The following is a 24,514-nucleotide window of genomic DNA, read 5'->3' on the forward strand; positions in this document are numbered from 1 at the left end:
CAACAACCCAATGCAAACAAACCCAATGCACCCAAGTAATAGCCACTGAGGATCCCCTCACCAAATGCCCCAAATAAAATAGCATTAGAGGAGAAAGGATCAAGAGAAGGGTGACAAGAATGTAGGTGGTCAGGCATGCTTCTCTCCCGGGCACCCAAATGATGGGGGACTTTGAATTGACCACCTAAACAGAGGCCTTATTTCTTGGTTTATCTGATATTGAAGGAGGGGCAGCGAGGACACTCACCCATCCTCACGTGCCTAAATGGTGCTGACCAGTCTCCAGTGTGGGACCTGGGTGAAGTTCTTCCCAGGTTCCACCAGCTTGGGCAGGTTTGGCTGTTACGGAGGTCCAGCTGACACACCAATGACCTGCCAGCCAAGACAGTTGGTCCCACACAAGATGGCAGCACTACGCAGCCACTGGCCCATCCACACAGCTCTGCTGCCTCCACCTGTCAGGAAAGATGGTGACTCTGAAAAGAGCCTTAGACTAGTGTTACAGCTCTTCAGCATTAGCAGCTCTTTAGCATTATAACCTCTGTGTTACAGTTCTTGCAGCTTCAATCACAGATTGTCTCGCTGTCTCTTGCCATTTGCCATCTCGTCACCTCTCACTGGCTTGCCACCTCGCTGCCATCTCTCTCCAGTCGCTGCCTCTCTGCATCTTGCTGTCTAGCTACCTCTGCAATTGCCACCATCTTCCCTAGCCCCACATCAGGCACCAGATGATGCAGGGCAGGTTATTGGCTTCATTCAGGAAAGATTTCAAGAGCAAATCAGCAATGGAAGAAAGCAGCTTTATTGAAGTGACAGTGTTACAGCCCAGAGGCTGCCCCTTGTGAAGCAGGGCAAGCCCATAGGCTGTGCACCAAGAGTGGCAGTATATGGGCTGTTGTCTAGCTTTATACTCACTTTTAATTACATGCAAATTAAGGGCAGGTTATTCAGAAATCTCTAAAAACTGATGGTAACTTCCAGGTGTTGCCATGGCATTTCTAAACTGTCATGGCACTGGTGGGAGTGTCTTATGCTGATGGGCAGTGAGAGCAACTAGAGATTGCTTACAGCCTCACTTGCTGGCTCTGGCCAGTTTCCTGTCTGGTCTGGGACAGTTGTCCCCAACCTTTTTGGCACCAGGGACTGGTTTCCTGGAAGACAATTTTTCCAAGGATGGGAGTTGGGGGAGGATGGTTTCAGGATGAAACTGTTCCACCTCAGATCATCAGGCATTAGTTAGATTCTCATAAGGAGCACACAACCTAGATCCCTCACATGCACAATTCACAATAGGATTCACACTCTTATGAGAATCTAATGTCACCACTGATCTGACAGGAGGCAGAGCTCAGGTGGTAACGCTTGCTCACCTGCCACTCACCTCCTGCTGTGCGGCTTGGTTTCTAATAGATTGGTAGCAGTCCATGGCCCAGGGCTTGGGGACCCCGGTCTAGGAAATAAGTCCTGCCAACCTCCTACCTCACAATTGTATCATGAATTATGTTGATAGATTTTTTAAATGCTAAACCAAACTTGCTCTCATGGAATAAACCCAACTTGATTGTCTTATATGTAGCTGGAATTGGCTTGGTAATATTTTGCTTAGGATGTTTGCATTTATATTCCTAAGTAAGATAGTTTCATAATTTATATTTATCATACTCTCCCTGTCACATTTTGCATTTAAAGTCTTGCTGACCCTAACAATGAGTTGGGAGGTATTCTCTGCTTTTTATCCTCTTTGTGTTCGAGTGATGCTTGTTTCATCCCTAAATGTTTTCTTAACTTATTAATTTATTATTATTGTATCCATCCCCTCAGGTACTGATACTCTGAGTTAAAAACAATCCAATTACAATCTTTAAGTTATTTAAAAATATATCATGAAGTTATTATTTACTATAGTCACCCTGCTGTGCTATCAAATACTAGGTCTTATTAATTATTTCTGGGGTTTCTTGTGTTTTTTTTTTTTTTAAACTCATTAACAATCCTCACCTCTTCCATACCTTCCCACTACCATTCTCAACCTCTGGTAACCACCCTGCTACTTTCTATGTCCATGAGTTCAACTGTTTTGATTTTTAGATCCCATAAACAAGTGAGAACATAAGATGTTTGTCTTTCTGTGCATGGCTTATTTTACTTAACATAATGATTCCCAGTTCCACCCATGTTGTTGCAGATCACTGAATCTCATTTTCTTTTATGGCTGAATAATACTCCATTGTGTATATGTACCTTTTTTTTTTTTTTTTTTTGATATGGAGTCTCACTGGTGTCGCCCAGGCTGGAAGTGCAGTGGCGCAATCTCGGTTCACTGCAACCTCCACCTCCCAGGTTCAAGCGATTCTCATGCCTCAGCCTCCGGAGTAGCTGGGATTATAGGCGTGAGCCACCACGCCCAGCTATTTTTGTATTTTTAGTAGAGAAGGGATTTCACCATGTTGGCCAGGTTGGTCTCGAACTCCTGACCTCAGGTGATCCACCCGTCTCGGCCTCCCGAAGTGCTAGGATTACAGGCATGAGCCACTGTGCCCGGTCTGATATGTTTAAAGAACAAACAATGCCAAAAAACTTCTACCCATTTAACGAATCCAATCCTGCTTATCTGAAGGGGTGGCCTGCTCCTCCACACCTGTGGGTATATCTAGTCAGGTGGGACGAGAGACTGAGAAAAGAAATAAGACACAGAGACAAAGTATAGAGAAACAACAGTGGGCCCAGGAAACCGGCACTCAGCATACCAAGGACCTGCACCGGCACTGGTCTCTGAGTTCCCTCAGTTTTTATCATTATTTTCACTGTCTCAACAAGAGGAATGCGGTAGGAGAGCAGGGTGATAACAGGGAGAACGTCAGCAGGAAAACACATGAGCAAAGGAATCTGTGTCACAATTAAGTTCAAGGGGAGGTACTATGCCTGGATGTGCACGTAGGCCAGATTTATGTTTCTCTCCACCCAAACATCTCAGTGGAGTAAAGAATAACAAAGCAGCATTGCTGCCAACATGTCTCGCCTCCCACCACAGGGCGGTTTTTCTCCTATCTCAGAATTGAACAAATGTTCAATCGGGTTTTATACTGAGACATTCAGTTCCCAGGGGCAGGCAGGAGACAGTGGCCTTCCTCTATCTCAACTGCAAGAGGCTTTCCTCTATTACTAATCCTCCTCAGCACAGACCCTTCACAGGTGTCGGGCTGGGGGACGGTCAGGACTTTCTCATCCCAGGAGGTCATATTTCAGACTATCACATGGGGAGAAACCTTGGACAATACACGGCTTTCCAGGGCAGAGGTCCCTGCGGCTTTCCACAGTGCATTGTGCCCCTGGTTTACCGAGACTAGACAATGGCGATGACTTTTACCAAGCATACTGCCTGTAAACATTGTGTTAACAAGGCACATCCTGCACAGCCCTAGATCCCTTAAACCTTAATTTCATACAACACATGTTTTTGTGAGCTCAAGGTTGTGGCAAAGAGGTTAGGGCAAAGTGGTTGGGGCAAAGTGGTTAGGGCAAAGTTACAGATTAACAGCATCTCAGGGCAAAGCAATTGTTCAGGGTACAGGTCAAAATGGAGTTTCTTATGTCTTCCCTTTCTACATAGACACAGTAACAGTCTGATCTCTCCTTTCCTTACATGCCTCAGCCTCCTGAGTGGCTCGGATTACAGGCGTGAGCCACCACACCCAGTTATTTTTGTATTTTTAGTAGAGAAGGGATTTCACCATATTGGCCAGGTTGGTCTCGAATGCCTGACCTCAGGTGATTCACCGTCTCGGCCTCCCGAAGTGCTAGGATTACAGGCATGAGCCACGGTGCCCAGCCTGATATGTTTAAAGAACAAACAATGCCGGAAAACTTCTACCCATTTAACGAATTTAATTCTGCTTATCAAAATAATAAAGTTCCATTCTTTTCCAAACTTGCTAATAGTTATCATGAATGGTAGCTGAGTTTTAGCAAATGCTTTTTTTTTTCTAGATTTTAAGAAATCATTATATGAATGATTCCCCCATTTTCTAATTAAAATTGTGGATTATATTGATTTTTTTATTCTATAGTCCTGGAATAAACCAAACTTGTTTATGAAATATTATGATTTTTACATATTGCAAGATTCAATATGTTGTTTCAGATTGTTACATCTGTGTTTATAAGTGAGATCAGCCTGTGATTTTCCTGACTCATAATGTCCATGGCAGGTTCTCATGCCAAGTTTTGCCAGCCTTATGAAATCAGTTCTATAGCGTTCTCTTCGGTTCTATTCTCTGGGACAGGCATGGAAGTTTTGCGTACATTCCTTTTAACAAAACTTAAGCACATAGACCCAGGAGGATTCACAGAGGACTAGAAATGTGCTACCTGACTGGGTAGCCACTTCATAACATCAGATGCTTGGTGCTGCTACACACAGCGAATTTTAACTTTGGCATAGTTGTAATCATCTTACACCATTTTGGACTCTGCTTTTTACGTTAATTATTTTGCTAATTTCTTTAGTTTTCATAATTATTTTAATGACTGCATATATATTGTATTAATAAATACTAATGTGTAGGGGATTCCTTCATTGGATATTTAGGGTTTTGTTTTTTTTTTATTTTGAGGATTATAGATTTTCTTGCTATGGATATCTCTATGCCTCAATAATATTTTCTTCTGTTAATTATTTTCTTTTCAATTCTCAAGTGTTGGATTAATGAATGTCTTGGTCAGCTCGGACTGCCATAACAGATTAGGTGGCTTAAATCAGGGGCCCACAATCCCCGGGCTGCACACTGGTACCAGTCCGTGGCCTGTTGGGAACCAGGCTGCACAGAAAGAGCCAGCATTAATGCCTGAGCTCTGCCTCCTGTCAGATCAGTGGGAAGCATTAGATTCTCACAGTGAACTGCGAAAGTTCCCCTGTCCCCCTCTCAGGGGAGGTAATGGGGGTGTGGCTCGCTTCTTCAGTGTCCCACTGCTCAAACCTCTAGGGGAGCATACAGACGGGCAGGCTGTGGGGGTCCAACCCCACGGCAGCATCTAGGGGTGAATGTTTACAGCTCCTGAAGCCCCAGTGGGCATGTGTTACAGGGTACTCTTTTAATTTAGCCATCCATAGGTGGCTTCTGTTAGCTCAATTAGACCCCCTTCCTTATCACAAGGACAGAAGGATTTTTGTATCCCTGGGTTTCTTGTATTGGTGTACTGGAAGAATTGGATCACATATGGACTTGGAGAATGAGTGCAAGGTTTTATTGAGTAGCTCTCAGCAGATTGGGGAGCCCGATAGGAGATGGTTTTCCCCTGGAGGCAGGCCACTCCATGGCCCAACTCTTCTCCAACCACTCCAGTCAAATTCCACGTCATTCCACCAGTCCATGGCCTGCTAGCCTGCCAGTGCCTGTTGATGTGCTCTTCCACCAGTGTGCTCTCAACAACCAGCCGCATGTGTCTTCTTTTGCCAATGTGTTCCTCACAACGTCCAGCCACTTGTGTCTGCCCACTAGGTCTTGGGTTTTTATAGGCCCAGGATGGGGGCGTGGCGGGCCAGGGTGGTCTTAGAAAATGCAACATTTGGGCGTGAAAGCAGGAGTGCCTGTCCTTACCTAGGTCCATGGGGGTGGAGCCCTGGCCAGGGACCCACCTTTCTCTACCCAGCACTTCCCTTCACCACTCCCGTATCATTTAAAGGGACCACACTCTTCCCTTCCCAGCACTCCTGTATCAATAGGAGCGGGAACCCTATTGTGAACTGCACATGTGAAGGATCTATGTTACATGCTTTTTATGAGAATCTAATGCCTGATAATCTAAGGTGGAACAGTTTCCTCCTGAAATCCCCCACCCCACCCCCATTCATGGAAAAATTGTCTTCCATGAAATCAATCCCTGGTGCCAAAAAGGTTAGGGACCACTATCTTAAACAACATAAATCTATATATTTTTTTCACAGTTCTGTAGGCTGGAAGTCTGAGATGCTAGCATGGTCAGGTTCTTATGAAGGCTCTCCTTCTGGCTTGCATATGACCCTCTTTTCATTGTGTCCTCACATGCTGGAGACATAGAGCAAGCTCTCTGGTGTTTATTCTTTTTTTGTTTATTCTTTTTTTTTTTTTTGAGACGGAGTCTCGCTCTGTCTCCCAGGCTGGAGTGCAGTGGCCGGATCTCAGCTCACTGCAAGCTCCGCCTCCCGGGTTCCCGCCATTCTCCTGCCTCAGCCTCCCGATCCCAGCACTTTGGGAGGCCGAGACGGGCGGATCACGAGGTCGGGAGATCGAGACCATCCTGGCGAACACGGTGTTTATTCTTATAAGGACATTAATCCCATCATGAGGGCCTACCTCACACCATCATCTTACCCTTATTACTTCTTAAAGGGCCTATCACCAAATGCCATCACATTGGATGTTAGGGCTTCAACATACTAATTTTGGGGGACACAATTTAGTCCATAGCAGTGAGTCAAAGTGACTCTTACATATTGCTATTCTGATTTTTAAATGGTGTTTCAATTCACAAGACCATCATCAGAGTGTGGAAATTCTAGCCTCACTTTAGCCTTCCCAAGCAATGAATTTTAACAACCAACTTTACTGTACAAAGGAAAAAACATAATCTCTTTCCGCAGCTAACTCTATAGTAATTACTCTAAAATCTCTTCAGATTAAGTTGTTGTCAAGAAGAGATGGCCAAAGCCCCTTTCTACCTTCAGTATGTCATTACAAATTTTGAAGAGGCAAAATAATTTTGTTGTTGGTGCAGACAGGGTAAACTGAGGAAGAAAAAACAACCAAAAATCTCACTAGATTCCAACAACAGAATTTTGGTTTTTGCTCATACAGCATGCCCACTGTGGGTCATGTAAGATTCTACTCCACATCATCTCCACTCCAGGGTCCAAGCTGACAGAGAAGCCTGTTTGAGATATTAGCAGTCACCAGGAATGAAGGAAAAAAGACACAGTGACCCATCTGATATATTTTAAAGCTTCTACCCTGAAGTGACACAGAACATTTCTGCCCATGTATCATTGTCAAAGCAAGTCACATGGCCATGCAATGCATTCAACATGCATTCAACAGGACAAGTATGTGGACAGGGAGTGCTACCTAGCAAGGAACACTGCAGGGTAGCAACCAGACTATTTAGCAAACAATAATACAATCTACCACGGTTTTTTTTTTTTAATCTCAGTATATTATACAAGAGTAACATTATCAGAGACAATGTTCAAAATGGCCTATTTAAATTTAGCAGAGGCACGACTGCAGTGGTGAGGCCATGAATCCACCCAGAATACCCCTGACTACATATCTGGCTGGATGCATGTACGCTTATATGCAATGCTATATATAATGTGTCCTTCAGGAAGGGGAACATCACACACCGGGACCTGTCGTGGGGTGGGGGGAGGGGGGAGAGATAGCATTAGGAGATATACCTAATGTAAATGAGGAGTTAATGGGTGCAGCACACCAACATGGCACATGTATACATATGTAACAAACCTGCACATTGTGCACATGTACCCTAGAACTTAAAGTATAATTTTTAAAAATTAAAAATAAATAAATAAATATAATGTGTCCTTAAGGAGTCAGTGCTGATATGGGACCAGCCAAGCAGAAGAAATAAGTGTTGCCTGAATTACAGTGGGGTATACTGGTTTACCGCCACAGTTGTAATGCATTTATATTGTATCAACTAAGCATTAATGGAACAACACTTTTCAGAACAGCTTTCTCTGAATACTACTGCCTTAATCAGGCCTGCCAGATATTTTGCATGTGAAAGGTTATGGTGTCACCAGGCACTGTTGCAATTCACACAGGTGAAGGCAAATTTGTTGTGTCACCTTGTTGGTATGGGGCAATAGCTGGATCTGTAGTTCATTTAGCCCTGCTGGGTCTCCTTCAGCTTCTTCAACTCCTGGGGCAGTTATGTGAAGTTCCTGGTATAAATCTACAACTCCTTCATCTCCTCACATAAAGAAAATTAACATCTTTATGATGTTGAGTCATCCCATCCCAGATCTAGGGATAGCCTTTCATTTTTTGAGTATTCTTTTGTTTTCCTCCTCAGCAATAAAAAAACGTTTTATGTGGCAATTTATAATTTTTAATGTTTATTTCTAAATCCCTACTTATTTTGAATTACTTTTCAATTTTCGTCTTTAACCAAATTTTACACATATATGTGTGTGTGTGTGTGTGTGTGTGTATATATATACACACACACATATATATTTATATATATATAAATTTTTTTTTTTTTTTTTTTGAGACGGAGTCTCACTCTGTTGCCCAGGCTGGACTGCAGTGGTGCGATCTCCACTCACTGCAAGCTCCGCCTCCCGGGTTCTCGCCATTCTCCTGCCTCAGCCTCGTGAGTAGCTGGGACTACGACAGGCGCCCACCACCACGCCGGCTAATTTTTGTATTTTTAGTAGAGACGGGGTTTCACAGTGTTAGCCAGGATGGTCTCGATCTCCTGACCTCGTGATCCGCCAACTCGGCCTCCCAAAGCCAAATTATATATTTTAATAGGTTATTTTCTGCATATGTGAAATCTAGTGATGAATTACTATTAATTTTGTACTCAGCCACACAACTAAATTAGGATACAAAGTGTAATGCTTAATTTTCCCTCTCCCTTTCCAATTCGTGAAACTTTGTTATTTCTTTCCTTTATTCTTATGTATTAACACGTATAATGTCGTTTGGAAAGCATCCAACCATTCTCAGTTTCCTCTTTCAACTTCTCTTTTGATAATCAACTGATTGTCCTTCTTTTGGTGTCTTAATATAGCAAATTAAGATATTTCTTAATATTTAACTCACCTTTCATTAACTGCTCATGGCACATTACACTTTGAATATGCCACTCTGGATTATATTTGCTAATATTTGGGATTTTCCCATTAATGTTGCAAAGCAACCACATCTGCGGCCAGGGAGCAAATAATCTGGCTGAGACATATACGGAGAAGCAAAAAAAATGTGTTCACAGAACTCTACTCAAGTGGCGTCCAGAGCCCAGGGTTCTGAATGCAATGTCCAAGGACTAATGAGTGAGGGGTCAGGAGGGGTGCGGCAGGAGGCCGCATCAAAATCCAGAACAGGGATATTCTGCTCTCCAGAGGCAACAGGCTCAGCCTCCCCGCACACCGACTGCTGTCCTGAGAGCCCCACTGGCGCGCCTCGCATAATCTCCGCCCCACTCCTCTGAGGCTACACCGCCTCCTCGACAGTATTATCGCCAACCCCGACCTTCCGGCATTGGCCTTCTGCGCGCCGTGACGCACCGGCACACTAGTGACCACAAGGCTTTGTGGGCGGAGCTCGCGCAAGCGCCTGGGCCCTCCCCATGGCTCCGCCCACGGCCCGCCCTGGCCGGGGCCCCCTCCCTCGACATGCACTTCCGGCGACGCCTTCTAGCTGACCCCAAGCAGCCCAGCGAAACTCAGCGGAGCGCGCGCAGCGCGATGGACGGTCGGGTGCAACTGATGAAGGCCCTCCTGGCCCGGCCCCTCCGGCCCGCGGCGCGTCGCTGGAGGAATCCGATTCCCTTTCCCGAGACGTTTGATGGCGATACCGACCGGCTCCCGGAGTTCATCGTGCAGACGGGCTCCTACATGTTCGTGGACGAGAACACGTTCTCCAACGACGCCCTGAAGGTGACGTTCCTCATCACCCGCCTCACGGGGCCCGCCCTGCAGTGGGTGATCCCCTACATCAAGAAGGAGAGCCCCCTACTCAGTGATTACCGGGGCTTCCTGGCCGAGATGAAGCGGGTCTTTGGATGGGAGGAGGACGAGGACTTCTAGGCCGGGAGACCCTTGGGCCTAGGGGCGGGTGCTCTGGGGAGGGTCCGCTGTGCCAGTGGCCACCGCCAGGGTCTCCACAGGCGCCCTCCCTCCGCGCCTCTCTCCCTCTCGAGTGTCCCCTGCGCTCCTGTCCCCTCCCGCTCCTGTCCCCTCCCGCTCCTGTCCCCTCCCGCGTAGTGCTTGCCTTTGTTCCAGGAATAGCGTTCCAGGCTCCTGCTGCCGCCCCTGGGCCTCACTCTGGAGCTGGCTGCCTCCACCCTCTCGTGCCAGCCCAGCCCCTCCCATGCACATTTGGACGCCGTCCTGCGCTCCAGCTGCACAAAGCTGGGCTCCTGTTACACACTGGACAGCCCACACACAGCCGTGGCTGTCAACCCCCCTCCACTCCTCCAGACTGCCAGCCGAGTACATCATTCTGCCCACAAACCTACGCTACCACTGCCGTCGCCGTCCACCGCATCTCATCAACAGACTGCCGCTCCTAGTGATCTGGACTCACCTCAGAGGTATCTGAGCTGGACACAGCCCCTGGACAGTGATCCAGACAGCTGGCCGCCCCCCAAGGAGCCTGTCACCTTCAGCAAGACCCATTTCCTCCCCATCCCCAGAGACCTCTTGTGTTCCTGCCACATAGCTGCCAGGGCTTAGGTGTGCCTGGCAACCAAATGGAATCTCTCATTTTCTCCTGTGGACCAGTTAGTTTTGCCTAGAATCCTGTTTTCTTCTGAATTTGCAGCTGTCTCTCTGATGTGTGCCTTTTGTTCAACACAGTAAGCCCTGCTCCCTGCCCTGCTCTAATACACTACCTGTACAAGGTCTTTTCCTTATTTTTAATAAATGTCAGACACTATTAAATAGAAATGGAGTCTCAATGAATATGGCACCTTTCCCTCCCTGGTTCTGTAAATAGGGTCCCTATCTTGTTCAAACGCTATGTGCCCTGCCATGCTATGACTGAAGTTGACTCTTGCATTATAAAAACAAAAGATTGAGTCCTGTGGAGTGTCCTAGGGATGGAGATCTTACAGGCAACCATCTAATGCCAAATGATGACCCTTCTAAACCAGGCAGTTTCATGCCACTTTTGAGGTAGACATTGATCTGATTTGGCCAAGGCAATGTGAAAAACTGTGGAAAAACTTTTGTAAAAGGTTTCCTTATTTTCAAAAAATGGCTACAAAACACAAATCTCAAATTGCTCCATACCATAAATCCCATACATTTGTTTGTGAACACCTGTCAAAGTTTTATTTAACCAGAGATTCATTAATGAAACATCAGAATTGCAGAGGTGTTCTATGAAAGCATTTATATTTATAAAACCTTGAATATGGAGGTAATGAGGAAAGGGATGCAGAGCTGTGATTATTAATTTAGGTACATACCTGGTTGATGACCTGCGAGACGATACAATTATAACTTTCTCTAATGAGCAGAATAAAAGTTGATATTCATTACTGTTTCTCTGTAGGCTAATCTCTTAAATCTATAGTGCTACAAACAGCCTCTGTTCCATCAACTATTTGATGTTCAAATTTGTTGGTGAAATTTATTCCAGTAGAATCCAATAGCACAGCACTCTGGTATTAAAAGATCACGCATCCAACTCTGTCCCTTATTTCCAATTTGTGTGAATTTCCAGAACATGTAAAGAGGTGGGAATAGGCTGAGCTTAGTGTGTAGCTAGATTTGCTTGATGTGTGGGTGGAAAATGAAAACAGACTGTGATTGTACCACAAAAAGGACTGGTCCTTATACTTTTCTGTCCTCTGCCTTGGGGAGATGAGACTCTTTGTCTTTCAACTTTAACTTAAATTGGTGATTAATCACCCTTAGCCTTTCATTGTCTCTCTGCAATTCAATAGCCTCCAGTAACAACCATATATGATCGCATAATCTTTATAATTACTACTTCCTCTGAACATTTCAAATTCTTGAGATACTGCACCTGTCAGTAAATTTCCTTCCATTGATATCCTATCTCAGTTCACCACGGGTGGAAGTTTTGACAGCTGCACCACTACCACATAGCAGGTTATCAGTACTTCCTTTACCAACAGTGATGTAGTTCCCATTACTAGCCACCTGGCAGGTAATCAAGCTCCAAAATCCAATTTTATAATCTGCCTCATGACCACCACTAACACCAAATATTAAACTTTAAGCTCCCTCAGAAACAGACTCTCATGAACAACACTTGTAATGGAGTGATAGAAGTAGGATCCAGCAGAGGGAGAATTTATGAAGAAACATACTTTTACAACAGATGCCTCACCTGATCCCACAGGGATATCTAAAGCTGGCACAGCCATTCAGAAATGTTCTAAATGGAGGCTGGACACAGTGGCTCACACCTGTAATCCCAGCACTTTGGGAGGCCGGGGCAGGAGGATTGCTTGAGGCTGGGAGTTGGAGACCAGCCTGGGCAACACAGTGAGACCCTGTCTCTACAAAAAAAAATTTAAAAATTAGCCAGGTGTGTTAGTGCACACCTGTAGTCCCAGCTACTCAGGAGGCTGAGGTGGGAGGATCGCTTGAGCCCGGGAATTGGAGACTGCAGTGAGCTATGATCACGTCACTGCACTCTATCCTAGGCGACAGAGAAGACCTTATCTAAAAAAAAGAAAAGAAAAGAAAAAAAAATTGTCTGAATTGAGGAGAGGCCACATGGACTAGTTTTTCGATGTGGTGTTACCTGGAGGAGGTGGTGTACTCTTTTTTTTTTTTTTTTAATTCACCATTTAAAAGGAATAAGATAGACCTATGCTAGCTACTTTGGAGAGATTTTTGCAAGGTTTTGTTCAGTAAGAAACACAATATGCAGAAAATTGCATAATGTGGCCCATTTTTTTGTTAAACAGATGTTAACCCCAAAGGCCTACATATGAATACACACACACAGTCACACACATATACAATAAGCTAAGTATGAAGAAAAATATAGACATATATACACTAGCGTGTTAGCGCAGGCCACAAGACGTGAGGAAAGGTTGATGCCAGAGATGGAGTAGGGCCTTAGAGAGGGGGATGCACACAACAAAATGAAAGAAAAAAAGGCTGCTCTAAAACGCAGGGAGATTAAATGTATGGCATTGAAAACTGAAAAATCTATAAAAATTTGTGAGGAGTATATAGTATCAGTCAGGGTCCCAAAAAGAAACAGAAGGTATATACAAATGGGGTGATTGAGGAGAATTAAAAGAACAAACTATATACAGATGTATGGGTAGGTTTCAGATAAATTATGATAGATTGGATAACTGTTCCACAAATATTCACTCCTCACTTTCCCACACCCCTATGGTGGATGTAATTCCCTGCTCCACTGGCTCTAAGCTTGGCCGTCATTTGTTATTGTCAATGGAATATGAGCAGACATGACATAAATAGAGGATTTAAATATGCTTGAGTGGTTTTGCTTGTTTTCTTGCCTTCCTGTGATTGCCATGAGAAGAGCATGCCTCCGGTTGTTGCTGATCCCTCAGCTTGGGCCATACAGTGATTCACATGGAACAGATCTAAACACAATCTGAATCCCAGAGCCAAGCCCACCCTAACTGTATCCTGGAGAAGAATAGCCCCAGATTGCCCATAGCACATGAGCAAAGAGAACAAATGATTGTTAATTAATTTGGAGGAGACTTCTTCTACAGCATTATTGTAGCAATAGCTGACTAATACTGAAACCAACAATGGATTTTGAATTATCCTGGGGCTAGCAACAGTAGTGAGCTGTTGCCTCCCACCAAGGCATAAAAGAGTAAGGGCTGGGAGGGGTTACTGGAACACAGAGAGCTCTAGCTATAGAAGAGAATCCCTGGAAAGCACCTGTGGCCTTTGATAGAGGAACTCAGCCACAGCCACCTCTTAATCTGTTAGAGATGGAGCTCTCCCATTGACCAAACTCAACCAGAAGCCAGAGAGCAAGGGAACGGTTTATGCAGTCCATAAAGGTCAGCCTCTGGGAACAGAGCTGTCCCTGTTCCAGGATAGAGGAGAGTGGAAAGTGAATCTGGAAGAGCAAATGGAAGGTATCCAAGAGATATGTGAACAATCAATTCTGAGTGAGAAACATTTGAAAAGATGCATAATTGCAATAGTAATCAGAGAGATTTTAGATAGAACAAAAACAGGTATCATTTCAAAAGCATTACATTGCCAAAAGTAGACCGGGTGCGGTAGCTCATGCCTGTAATCCTAGCACTTTCGGAGGCCAAGGCGGGTGGATCACCTAAGGTCAGGAGTTCAAGACCAGCCTGGCCAACATGGTGAAACCCCATCTCTACTAAAAATACAAAAATTAGCCAGGCATGCTGGCGTGTGACTGTAATCCCAGCTACTCAGGAGGCTGAGACAGGAGAATCGCTTGAACCCAGGAGGCGGAGGTTGCAGTGAGCCGAGATCACGGCACTGCACTTCAGCCTGGGTGACAGAGCGAGACTCCATCTCAAAAAAAAAAAAAAAAAAAAAAAAAAAAAAAAAGAGAGTAAAAATGACCATATTAAGTGTTGAGGGGATATGGAGAAATGAGAATTCTTATATACTGCTTATAACAGTGTAGAATAGTACAACAAAATTGGAGATGAATGTGGCAGCACCTTGTAAAGTTTAAGACAAACATACCCTACAACGAAGCAATTCCAACAAGGATGTTGACTATAGCATTTTTTTAAATGTATATATGATTAGTACCTCTGCTAAGCTGCATAGTACCTTTATCTAAATTAATAAAAGGTACCTCCTCTTGGGGAAAGCAGCCTCATGAATGCAGAGTTTGTTAAGCTGTTAGTAATTTTGTGCTTCAAAAAAAAAAGCGAACTGTATTAAGTGTGTACGCAGCCCCACTGATTGACGTGGCGGACTAGGTAGGGGCTAGATTGTAGCCTCAGTCACTCATTTGGTAAGAGGCACTTCTGAAGTGAGCAACCTACAGATCATAAGCAGCAGCCCTGTTTGCAGGAGCCAAAATTTGAAGCAACATAAGTGTCACCAGTAGGAGTTGGTGTTAATATAAAATTATTAATATTGTCAAGCAGAAAGTTGCCATACAGCAATTCTACTCCTAGGTATATATCCAAGAGAACTGAAAATATATGTCCTCACAAAAGCTTGTACATTATTCATAATAACCAAAAATGAGAAACAACCCAAAAACTCCGGAAACTGATGAATAGATAAAATATAGTATATCCATACAATGGAATATTATTCAACCTTAAAAAGGAATGAATGCTACATACATGCTACAACATGGATGTACCTTGAAAACATAATGCTAAATAAAAGAAACCAGTCACAAAATACCACATATTGTATGACTCCATTTATATGAAACTTCCAGAATACACGAATATATAGATGTGGAAAACCATTTAGAGGTTGCCTGGGGTTTGAGGAAGAAGAAAACAGGGAGACATAGGGTATTTTCTTGGGGTGATGGAAATGTTGCGAAATTAGATAATGGTAATGGTTGGACAACTCTGCAAATATACTAAAAACCACTGACTTGTATATTTTAAAAGGGTACATATTAGAGTAAGTGAATCGTATCTCAATAAATCTGTTATTAAAAATTAATTGTATTTCTATTTAATAACAACAAAGTAGGGGAAATAAAATTTAACAAAATAATACCATTTATGATAGTGTTATAAAGTATCAAATATCTAGAAATAAATCTATAAAATAGCTGCAATACCTCAACACTAGTAACTACAAAACATTACTGAGATGAATTAAACAACTAAATAAATGGAAGGATATAAGATGTTAATGAATTGGAAAATTCAAAATTGTTATGGTATATATTCTCCCTAAATTTATTTTTAGATTCAATGCAACCCCAATAAAAATCAAGCAGATTTTAGAAGAAAACAAGTAGAGTATATCTTCATGATATTGTGTTAGACAAAGATTTCTTCCACAAGAGACATTGGTAAATGACTCTAACATTTATATGGAAAGGCAAAGGATCTAGAATAGCCAAGGTAATATTTAAGAAGTACAAGTTAGATGACTTACATTGCCAGATATTAAGACTTACTATAAAGGAACATAAATTAAGGTGTATAGTATTGGTGCAAGGATAGACAGAAAAATGCAATACAATAAACAGTCCAGAAAGAAATTCACACATATATGGTGACCTAATTTATAACAAAGGCACAATTGCAATTCACTGGGGGGAAAGAATAGTCTTTGCAATAAGTGCTATTGGATCAATTAGATACCTATATTGAAAAATGAACATTGGTCCCTGCCTCTCAGCATACATAAAAATTAATTCAGTATGGATCATAGACTTAAATTTGAAAGCTAAAACATGATATTAGAGGAACATATAGGAGACTATCATATTAAGTTTGGCAGAGATGTATTAAACAGGACACAAAAAAACACTAATAATGTTTGCCCTCCCAGATAAAATGTTTATTAAGACACTCAGCATACAATTAACCCTGCTTCCTGACAGCATCCAATCCAGAGCAAAGCTTCACTTCCTTAAACTCTCTTGAAAATCACCTAACATACGCCCAAACACTTCAAACATTTTCTAACACCTTTTTGCTGAGATTCCCAACAATTCTCCACGGTATGTTCTCCTTCATTGCAATGAATAATAAACTCAATATTTGTTCAATGACGAGATATTCCTAGTGGCCTTTGCCTGGAAGATATGAACATCAAGAATATAGGAAGTCCTAGCAAGAGCAATCGGGCAAAACAAAGAAATAAAAGGCATCCAAAAAGGAAGAGAGGAAGTCAAACTATTTGTTTGTAGACACTATGATTTTATACCTAGAAAATCCCAAAGTATCTGTCCAAAAGCTCCTGGATCTGATGAACAACTTCAGCAAAGTTTCAGGATACAAAACCAGTATACAGAAATCTGTAGCATTTCTGTACACAAACAACATCCAAGCTGAGAGTCAAATAAAGAATGAAATCTTATTCACAATAGCCACAAAAAAATAAAATACCTAGGAATACAGCTAACCAGGGAGGTGAAAAATCTCTACAACAAGAATTACAAAATACCACAGAAAGGAATCAGAGATGACACAAATGGAAAAACATTCTATGCTCATGTACAGAAAAAAAAAATCAACATTGTTAAAATAGCCATACTGCCCAAAGCAATTTAAAGATTCAGTGCTATTCCTATCAAACTATCAATGACATTTTTCACAGAACTAGAAAAATCTATTTTAAAATTTATACGGAACCACAAAAGAGCCAGAATAGCCAAAGCAATCCTAAGCAAAAATGACAAAACTGCTGGAGGCATCACATTACCTGACTTCATACTATTCTACAAGGCTACGGTAACCAAAACAGCATGGTACTGGTACAAAAACAGACACATGGACCAATGTAACAGAATACAGAGCCCAGATGTAAAACCACACAACTACAACCATCTAATCTTCATCAAAGTTGACAAAAACAAGCAATGAGGAAAGGAATCCCTATTCAATAAATGGTGCAGGGATAACCGGCTAGCATATGCGTAAGACTGAAACTGGAGTGCAGTGGCACAATCACGGCTCACTGCAACCTGGACTTCCCAGGCTCAGGTGATTCTCTCACGTCAGCCTCTTGAGTAACTGGTACTACAAGTGCATACCACCATGCCCTGCTAATTTTTTGTAATTTTTTTTTTTTTAGAGATATGGTCTCACTATGTTGTCCAGGCTGGGCTGGAACTCCTGTGCTCAAGTGATCCTCTGGCCTCAGCCTCCCAAAGTGCTGAGATTACAGGTGTCAGCCACTTCACTCAGCCTAGAAATGCAAATTTAGCACAATGAGATATCGCCACAGACTTATCAACTTAAACCTCAATAAATAAGAGTGAACACTTGAAACACACAACATAGATGAATCTCACAGACATACAGCATAAATTCTGTATAATTTCATTTACAAGCAGTTCAAAAAGAGGTAAAGTTTATCTTTGGTGATAAAGGTCAGAAGAATGCTTATAATTAAGAGGCTCCTACCCGAGAGGCGGCCTGAGAGTCTTTTTGAATGTTGGAAATGTTCTATACATTGATCTGAGTGGTGTTATATTGATGTATACATATGTAAATGTTCATCAAGTTATACACTCAAGATTTTTATCCTTTGCTGGATGTAACTCATATCTCAGTTTTTTTTTAATATCAGAAAAGGAAAAAGGACTGTGTATTTAGATAAGCAGTAGAAAAGCTACAGAACACCAATACAAAGAGATTTTTCAAACAACCAAAGAGGAAACACAAAATTAGGCTGACAAATAATTTTTCAACAGCAAAAATGGAAGCTAGAAGACTAGAGAATAACGCTGTTTCCATCAATTCTGTTCAAATTTGCCACGTTTTAATATCTCTTATATCAAGGTGTTTCTTACAATCAATCAAAATTATGAATTGTTGTTGGCCAAGGGGCTGCTGTGACATAGTAGTTACTGCCTGCTCATATGCAAACATTAAAAGCACCTGTATCAAAACTTGCCGAACTGATGATGATGGATTAAGGGGAAAAATTTAGGACAAAAGAGTGAAATTGTCATTTAAGAACTATTACATCACTAAGGTTTTGGTGGCACATAATACAATATTATATAGAAAAAAAGAGATATCAATGGTTCCACAAACCAAAGAGACTCAACAAGAATAATTTTAAAAGAATGAGGATAAAATAACTTTTTAGCAAATGAAAGACATCACATTTTCCCTAATAGACCATTATTAAAGGAGTATCTATAGGATATACTTTAGAAGAAGGAAAATGTACTATTATAAATGTCTGGAATGCTGGCAAAGAAAATGGCAAATACATGGCTAAATCTAAACAAACAACAGTATAAATGTCTAATTTGAAGATGAAAAAACAGCTAAAATAATGAGAAGAAGGACATTTACCCTGGGAGGCAATTATTTGTAATTAAAACATTCTAAGTTCCTTATATTAATTCATTGCTTTTTTCTACTCGTTAAGAAGTTATACACTCTATTTACATTATTTTAGTGATCACTCCAAAAAGTTAATATGCATAGTTAACATATAAATTTAGTCAATACAAAGTAATTAAAGCAACACACTTGACAAAATGTTAGACTGATGGTACCAAATACTAGTGAGGAAATGGGACCACATACATTGAGGGCAAGAGTGTAAAGTAAAAGAAATATTTTGGAAAACGACTTGGCTGTGCCTTTAGATTGGGTTCCCCATAAGCTGGCTCTGACTGAGGATTCATCTGAAAGTGATGTATTAGGAAGTGGTCCAAGTAAAAATATAGTGACTAGGGAGTGGGACCATGCAACAGGGAGAGGAAGAAGGCCAAACAATATTTTGATATCAACCAAGGTACCATTAAGGATCACTGTGGCACAATCCAATAGGGGGACACTGGAGACAATACAGGTCACAAATCAGAGTTGTCTCAAACAGGAGCAACAGAGCTGCAGTATTTATAACTATATATCTACTAATTATTAGCTAAAGTCTACTCTCTGGCGGACTTTAATTCTCAGATACTGGCTCTTCATGCTTGGAGACAAAAGGAGGTTGGTTCTGCAGTCCTGTGACAAAGAGCCACAGATTCTGGCTATTGGGAGAAAAAGCAAAAGCAGAGCAAAGGTGGATTAAAATGGCCAAGAATACCAAGGGGATAAGAATAGAATATTAATAGTGTCTGTTTTAGTGGGTATTAGTCTTAACACCACGAAAAATAATGATAGCTAGATCCTTCTCCCTCAGCCTTCCTTGCAATTATCTGAACTAAGGGCTTAAATATACCCACTTAAAAGTACACTCAACATTTTACCATCAAGTATGACGTTAGCTATAGGTTTTTGTAGATGCTCCTTATCAGACAAGAATTCTCTTCCAATCCCAATTTGCTGGGGTTTTTTATGAACTGAAGTTCAATGTTGTCAAATGCTTTTTCTGCTACTATGACCAAAGAACATCAAGCTTTTAAAATGTATTGAGACTTGTTTAATGCCTTAGTAAATGGCTTATCTTGGTGAATGCACCATATGCACTCGAAAACACTGTGTATTAGTTGTTTGATACAGTGTTCTAGACATGTGTATTATTCTTTAGATTTTCTATGTCCGTACTGGTATTTTGTCTAGTTCTTATATTAAATATTGAGAAAACATTGTTAAAATTTCCAATTTAAAAAATACCTGGAGTATATTCTCTTGTTTGCAAATGCCTGTTTCTCTATCTGTACCGGTGTAAAAGAGTAGGTAGAAATATGGACTCCATCTTAAAATGATGATGAAATAAGGTCATGTGCACGAGGCACATCTAACATTTCTTTGTACATATTAGGACCTCACTACACATTTCTTCATCATTTTTAAGTATTACAACTTAATATGTTTTTGTTTTGGCAGAGGGGACAAGGCTGGATCTGATGTCATGGCTACTTACATGCAAGTTCTTTACTCTCATCTTGATGGCCTTGATTACATACATTGTGTAGATGTCAATTCATCGAATGGGTTCAAATGACCCATGCTGGTCTGAGGTTCCAGCGTTGCCCAGGAGAGTCCTGTTCAATGCACTCTGTTGTCTAGTCTTCCTCTAACACTAGAGATATAAGAATATTCATTAAACTCACTTTGGAAATGGCTGGACAGTTGGTGAGAGAGGGACTCCAAAATCAGCCAGGGTAATATTCCCACTGAAGTAATAATAGTACAGGAAAGCACTGAGAATGATGATTATAGTCAGGGTATTACTCAGCTTTGGCTTCTAACATAGGCTGTCTCTGTGTGATTCCATGAAGGTAGATCAAGCTGGGAGTAGTGGAGCCTTTGGAAGGATTATAGGCAATCTTTTAAGTTGAAAGTCAATTTGAATGTACATACCCTTTAACCTTATATTCTCTACACAAGCAGCCCAGAACCACTTTAGAATAAATTCTCCTCCTTAAGGTTTCTTGCTGAATGTGAATGTGGCCCCCAAATTTGTGGGTGGTTACATCTGAATTTTTTTTTTAATGTTTGATCCTTGTATTTTTTCACAACATCTTATGGGCAGGTATTCCTTTTTTCTTTCACCATTATACCTGGTAACTTTGCTAACTCATTATTTAAATATACTTATATTCTTTTGGGAAGTTGGGAACATCTCAATGTTGGAGACCTCCTTAAATTTTGACAAGGTCTAAATTCAACTTTGCTGTTGTCTTCATCCCTAAAAATGTCATTTAATGCTCAATATCTGAAAGTTGATTAATAGGCATTCATATTATAAGTTAAATATTGCTCTCTATAGAGGCTTAAAAATGATTTTTTAAAAATCCCTAGCTGTATTACTTTTATACCTTCAGACACCAACTATCTCCACCAGCCCCATGATTTGGGGGATGAGAGAAGGGTGTGAAAGTAGAATTAAAAGTATTCCGATTGTCTCAATTATGGTAGGGCAGAAGAGAGGGAGAAAATAAACATTTTGTAAAAGCCTTACCTTTTTGGTGATAGAGGTGAAACAGGACCCTACAAAAAAAGGAATTTTATTGTGGGAAAAAGTATTTATTTTTGGGAATATTATCTTTATTGAAATTAAAGTTTTAGTAATGATAGAGGCAAAAAAAATTCCCTCACATTACTCATGAGAATATAATTTGCAAACAATTGTTCTGGAGTGAGATTTTTAACAAACAGTTAAAATCGTATGGCCTTTGATATATACATTAGTTTTAGGAATCTGTCCTAATGATCTTACCAAAACTGTGTTTGCTTCTAATGTGAGTAAATATGCAGTCCTCCACTCAGGTTGCAGAACGGGTACTATTGCAGTCTTTAGCCCAAGACCCAAATTAACAGGCTTACTATAATTTCAGGGTTGTGAAATCCTAAATGTTCTCTTTTTGATCATGTGATAATATGCTCTCAGCAGCCTAAGACATAGCAATAGCCACAGCAGGGAGAGAAAAATAGGTTCCAGGATCAGCTAGGCACTATGGCAGGGCCTCTGCAAGCAGTGGGCTAAAGGGGACAGGCATTAGAATTGGGGTACTGCTCAGGGTTGGAAAAGAGGGACCCACTAAAGTGAGAGTTGGGGGTAGAATGAGTTTGGTGACCGTCTGTTAAGGAGCAGTAAGAAAGTGGGTATGAAGAGGACTGGGGACGAGTGAAAGAATGTGGTACAACCGTCAAGAGGGCCAAAAGCAGCGGTGTACAGGGAAGAGAAAGAGCTCAGTTCTGGGCCGGCAGCTAAGAATCAAGCCAAGCAGCCTTCCCTGAACCACGTTCTCCATCATCATAAAGTCAGGGATCGTTCATGCACATAAAGTCCAGGTACTTTCAGTATTGGGTCCGTGATGAGCTTCAGTGGTGGTAAGACAGAGGGACTTTGATTGCCCTCACCAAGTTTTGAAGGCTTTGTACATTCCTTTTATTCTTTACTGTTCAGATGTGATCATTTCCCCATGTCATTAAATAGTTTGAGATCATCATGGCCTTTCATTTTACTTTATTTCAACGGGTATGTATTCTGACTGACCTTTGTCCATCCCATACTTGGTCCCAATAGATTTCATACTTTTCATTTTAGGCTCTTTGCTGCTCAGAACTGCTTATTGCTGTACCTGTGTAATCTGAGTGACCTTCATGATGGAAGACAAAACACTGCTGCAATATCTATAGAAGCAGGCAGGTCATCAGACCTCCGCAGTGGCACCTGGAGGAAGCATCCCTACGTCTAGGACTTCTGGTACTCAATCTCTCAGCCTACTCCTTTGGTCCTCCAGCCTCCTAGTGACAGGCAAATCAGGGACACTCACAAAGGGTCCCTTTGAAATCCCCTTCCTTACTACATCTCTGCCTTAAGGTTGACTCTGTGTACAGGATTGCACTTAGGGCACTGGGAGTAAGTGGGGAGTGACCTTTCACTAGTATATTCTACCAGGATTCCCCTGAGAACCAAGGTCTCAGGGCACTGAACCATCCAAAGCCTACTTTGTTCCCCTATTAAATCTTTGTAGATCTAAGCGTCACAAAAATTTGGGTAAAGTTATCTTAATTATAGGTTTCAAGTCATTACTGGTCCCAATCATCAAAAGAAAGAGGTTAACTGTATTTCTGTTCTCTTTCTTATATTCATCTTCCTATTGTCACTTTTTATGTTTCTCCATCCTTTGGAGGTAAGGCCTCTTGCTTGGGTATTGATCACATTGCAGAGAATGAAGTGAAGGAAACAAACAAACAGTGACAACTGAAAAGGTGAGACTGCAAAGTAATACAAAAGAACCCCTTCTACTCTTACAAATGCCATTCCTTTGTCCCTTTATGAAATCCTGTGAAGATGTTCATGATTGTGAATTATTACCCTACCCAAGACATTTGCAGCACAAAAGAGGACCCTTGAGATGATAAAACTAGCATAGATCAAGGAATAATTCTCATTCTTGTAGGAGGAAGAAAACTGCTGGGCATCGTTGTTGAGGGAGGTGAGGAGTTACTGACATTGTTCAAAGGATACCCAGAAGGTCCCTGCCCATTCTACCTACCTCCAGAGCCAGTGGACAGAGAACACAGGGAATATGCTGGACCTACTCAGTAATGTAAACTGCTTCCAAGCACTTTTCCAACCACTTCAGCAGAATCTGTGTTTAAAACCAAACAGTGAATATGCTTAACACAATCTTCCTTCATACTCATCCAGGAAGGTGACTGTCAGCACCTTGAACTGGCCTTCATGATTAGCCCAGTTTCAGTTGTTTTAAGAGCCCTATAAATCATAAAAACTTTATTTTATTAGGCAATTTGAATTGCATCTCTGATTTCAAAAAGATTTTGACCTATTATATGCCAAACTACAAATTAATGATGTTTCCACTACTTCTGGGAATACAAATATTATCACATACATAATACAGATAATAATGTACCTCCACCTCCACATACAGCCCTATGAATCACTGCTGAGTGGCAAAATTTCACCTATTTAAATGAAGAGAGAGAAGCAATAAAGTAAACAAACATAAAAAACCCTTGTGATCTATTCCTCATTCGTATGCTCTGGAAAAATAACACGTATTAGAAACGGGGCAGAGAGGCCAGGCGTAGTGGCTCATGCCTGTAATCTCGGCACTTTGGGAGGCCAAGGCTGGGTTATCATGAAGCCAGAAGACTGAGACCATCCTGGCCAACATGGTGAAACCCTATCTCTACTAAAAATACAAAAATTAGCCAGGTGTGGTGGCACGTGCCTGTAGTCCCAGCTACTCAGGAGGCTGAGGCAGAAGAATTGCTTGAACCCAGGAGGCAGAGGTTGCAGTGAGCTGAGATCATGCCACGGCACTCCAGCCTGGGCGACAGAGCAAGACTCCATCTCAACAACAACAACAAAAAAGGCAGAGAGTTGTTGACTGAGTGCTGCCCTACAAGCCCACCTTAGGATAATCTGCTTCTGTTGGGATATTGAGCTTTTCCCAGAGATAGATGGGGTGGCAGAGGCATGTTAGCACAGTAGATTTCAAAGATTCGCATGCAGAGATACGTTGAAGAGAATTTTTTTTTTTTCTGCCCATTAGGGAAGGTGGTAATTGTATTGTGTTTCAGGTCATTCATTAAACAAGTTTGTACCTAAATTAACTACAGTTCTGCATTCCTTTCTCCACCACCTACCCAATTAAAGCAATATAAATGTAAATGCTTTTTCTGAAGTATCTAAGCCATTTTGCTGGTT

The 24,514-nt window shown here is 41.6% G+C and overlaps 1 protein-coding gene and 1 pseudogene across 1 annotated transcript; one reads left to right on the top strand and one right to left on the bottom strand.

Moving 5' to 3' along the window:
- Nucleotides 1-2,398: 2,398 nt before the first annotated feature.
- On the bottom strand, nt 2,399-3,523 carry LOC139360880 (uncharacterized; annotated as a pseudogene).
- A 5,863-nt stretch (nt 3,524-9,386) lies between these two features.
- LOC105481399 (retrotransposon Gag-like protein 8B) lies at nt 9,387-10,678 on the top strand. Its single transcript, XM_011740965.2, has one exon. The coding sequence runs from the start codon at nt 9,404-9,406 to the stop codon at nt 9,815-9,817; it is 414 nt and encodes a 137-aa protein (XP_011739267.2). The 5' UTR covers nt 9,387-9,403; the 3' UTR covers nt 9,818-10,678.
- The last annotated feature ends 13,836 nt before the right edge of the window (nt 10,679-24,514 follow it).

Source organism: Macaca nemestrina, chromosome X, assembly GCF_043159975.1.
Source record: "Macaca nemestrina isolate mMacNem1 chromosome X, mMacNem.hap1, whole genome shotgun sequence".
Lineage (NCBI taxonomy): Eukaryota > Metazoa > Chordata > Mammalia > Primates > Cercopithecidae > Macaca > Macaca nemestrina.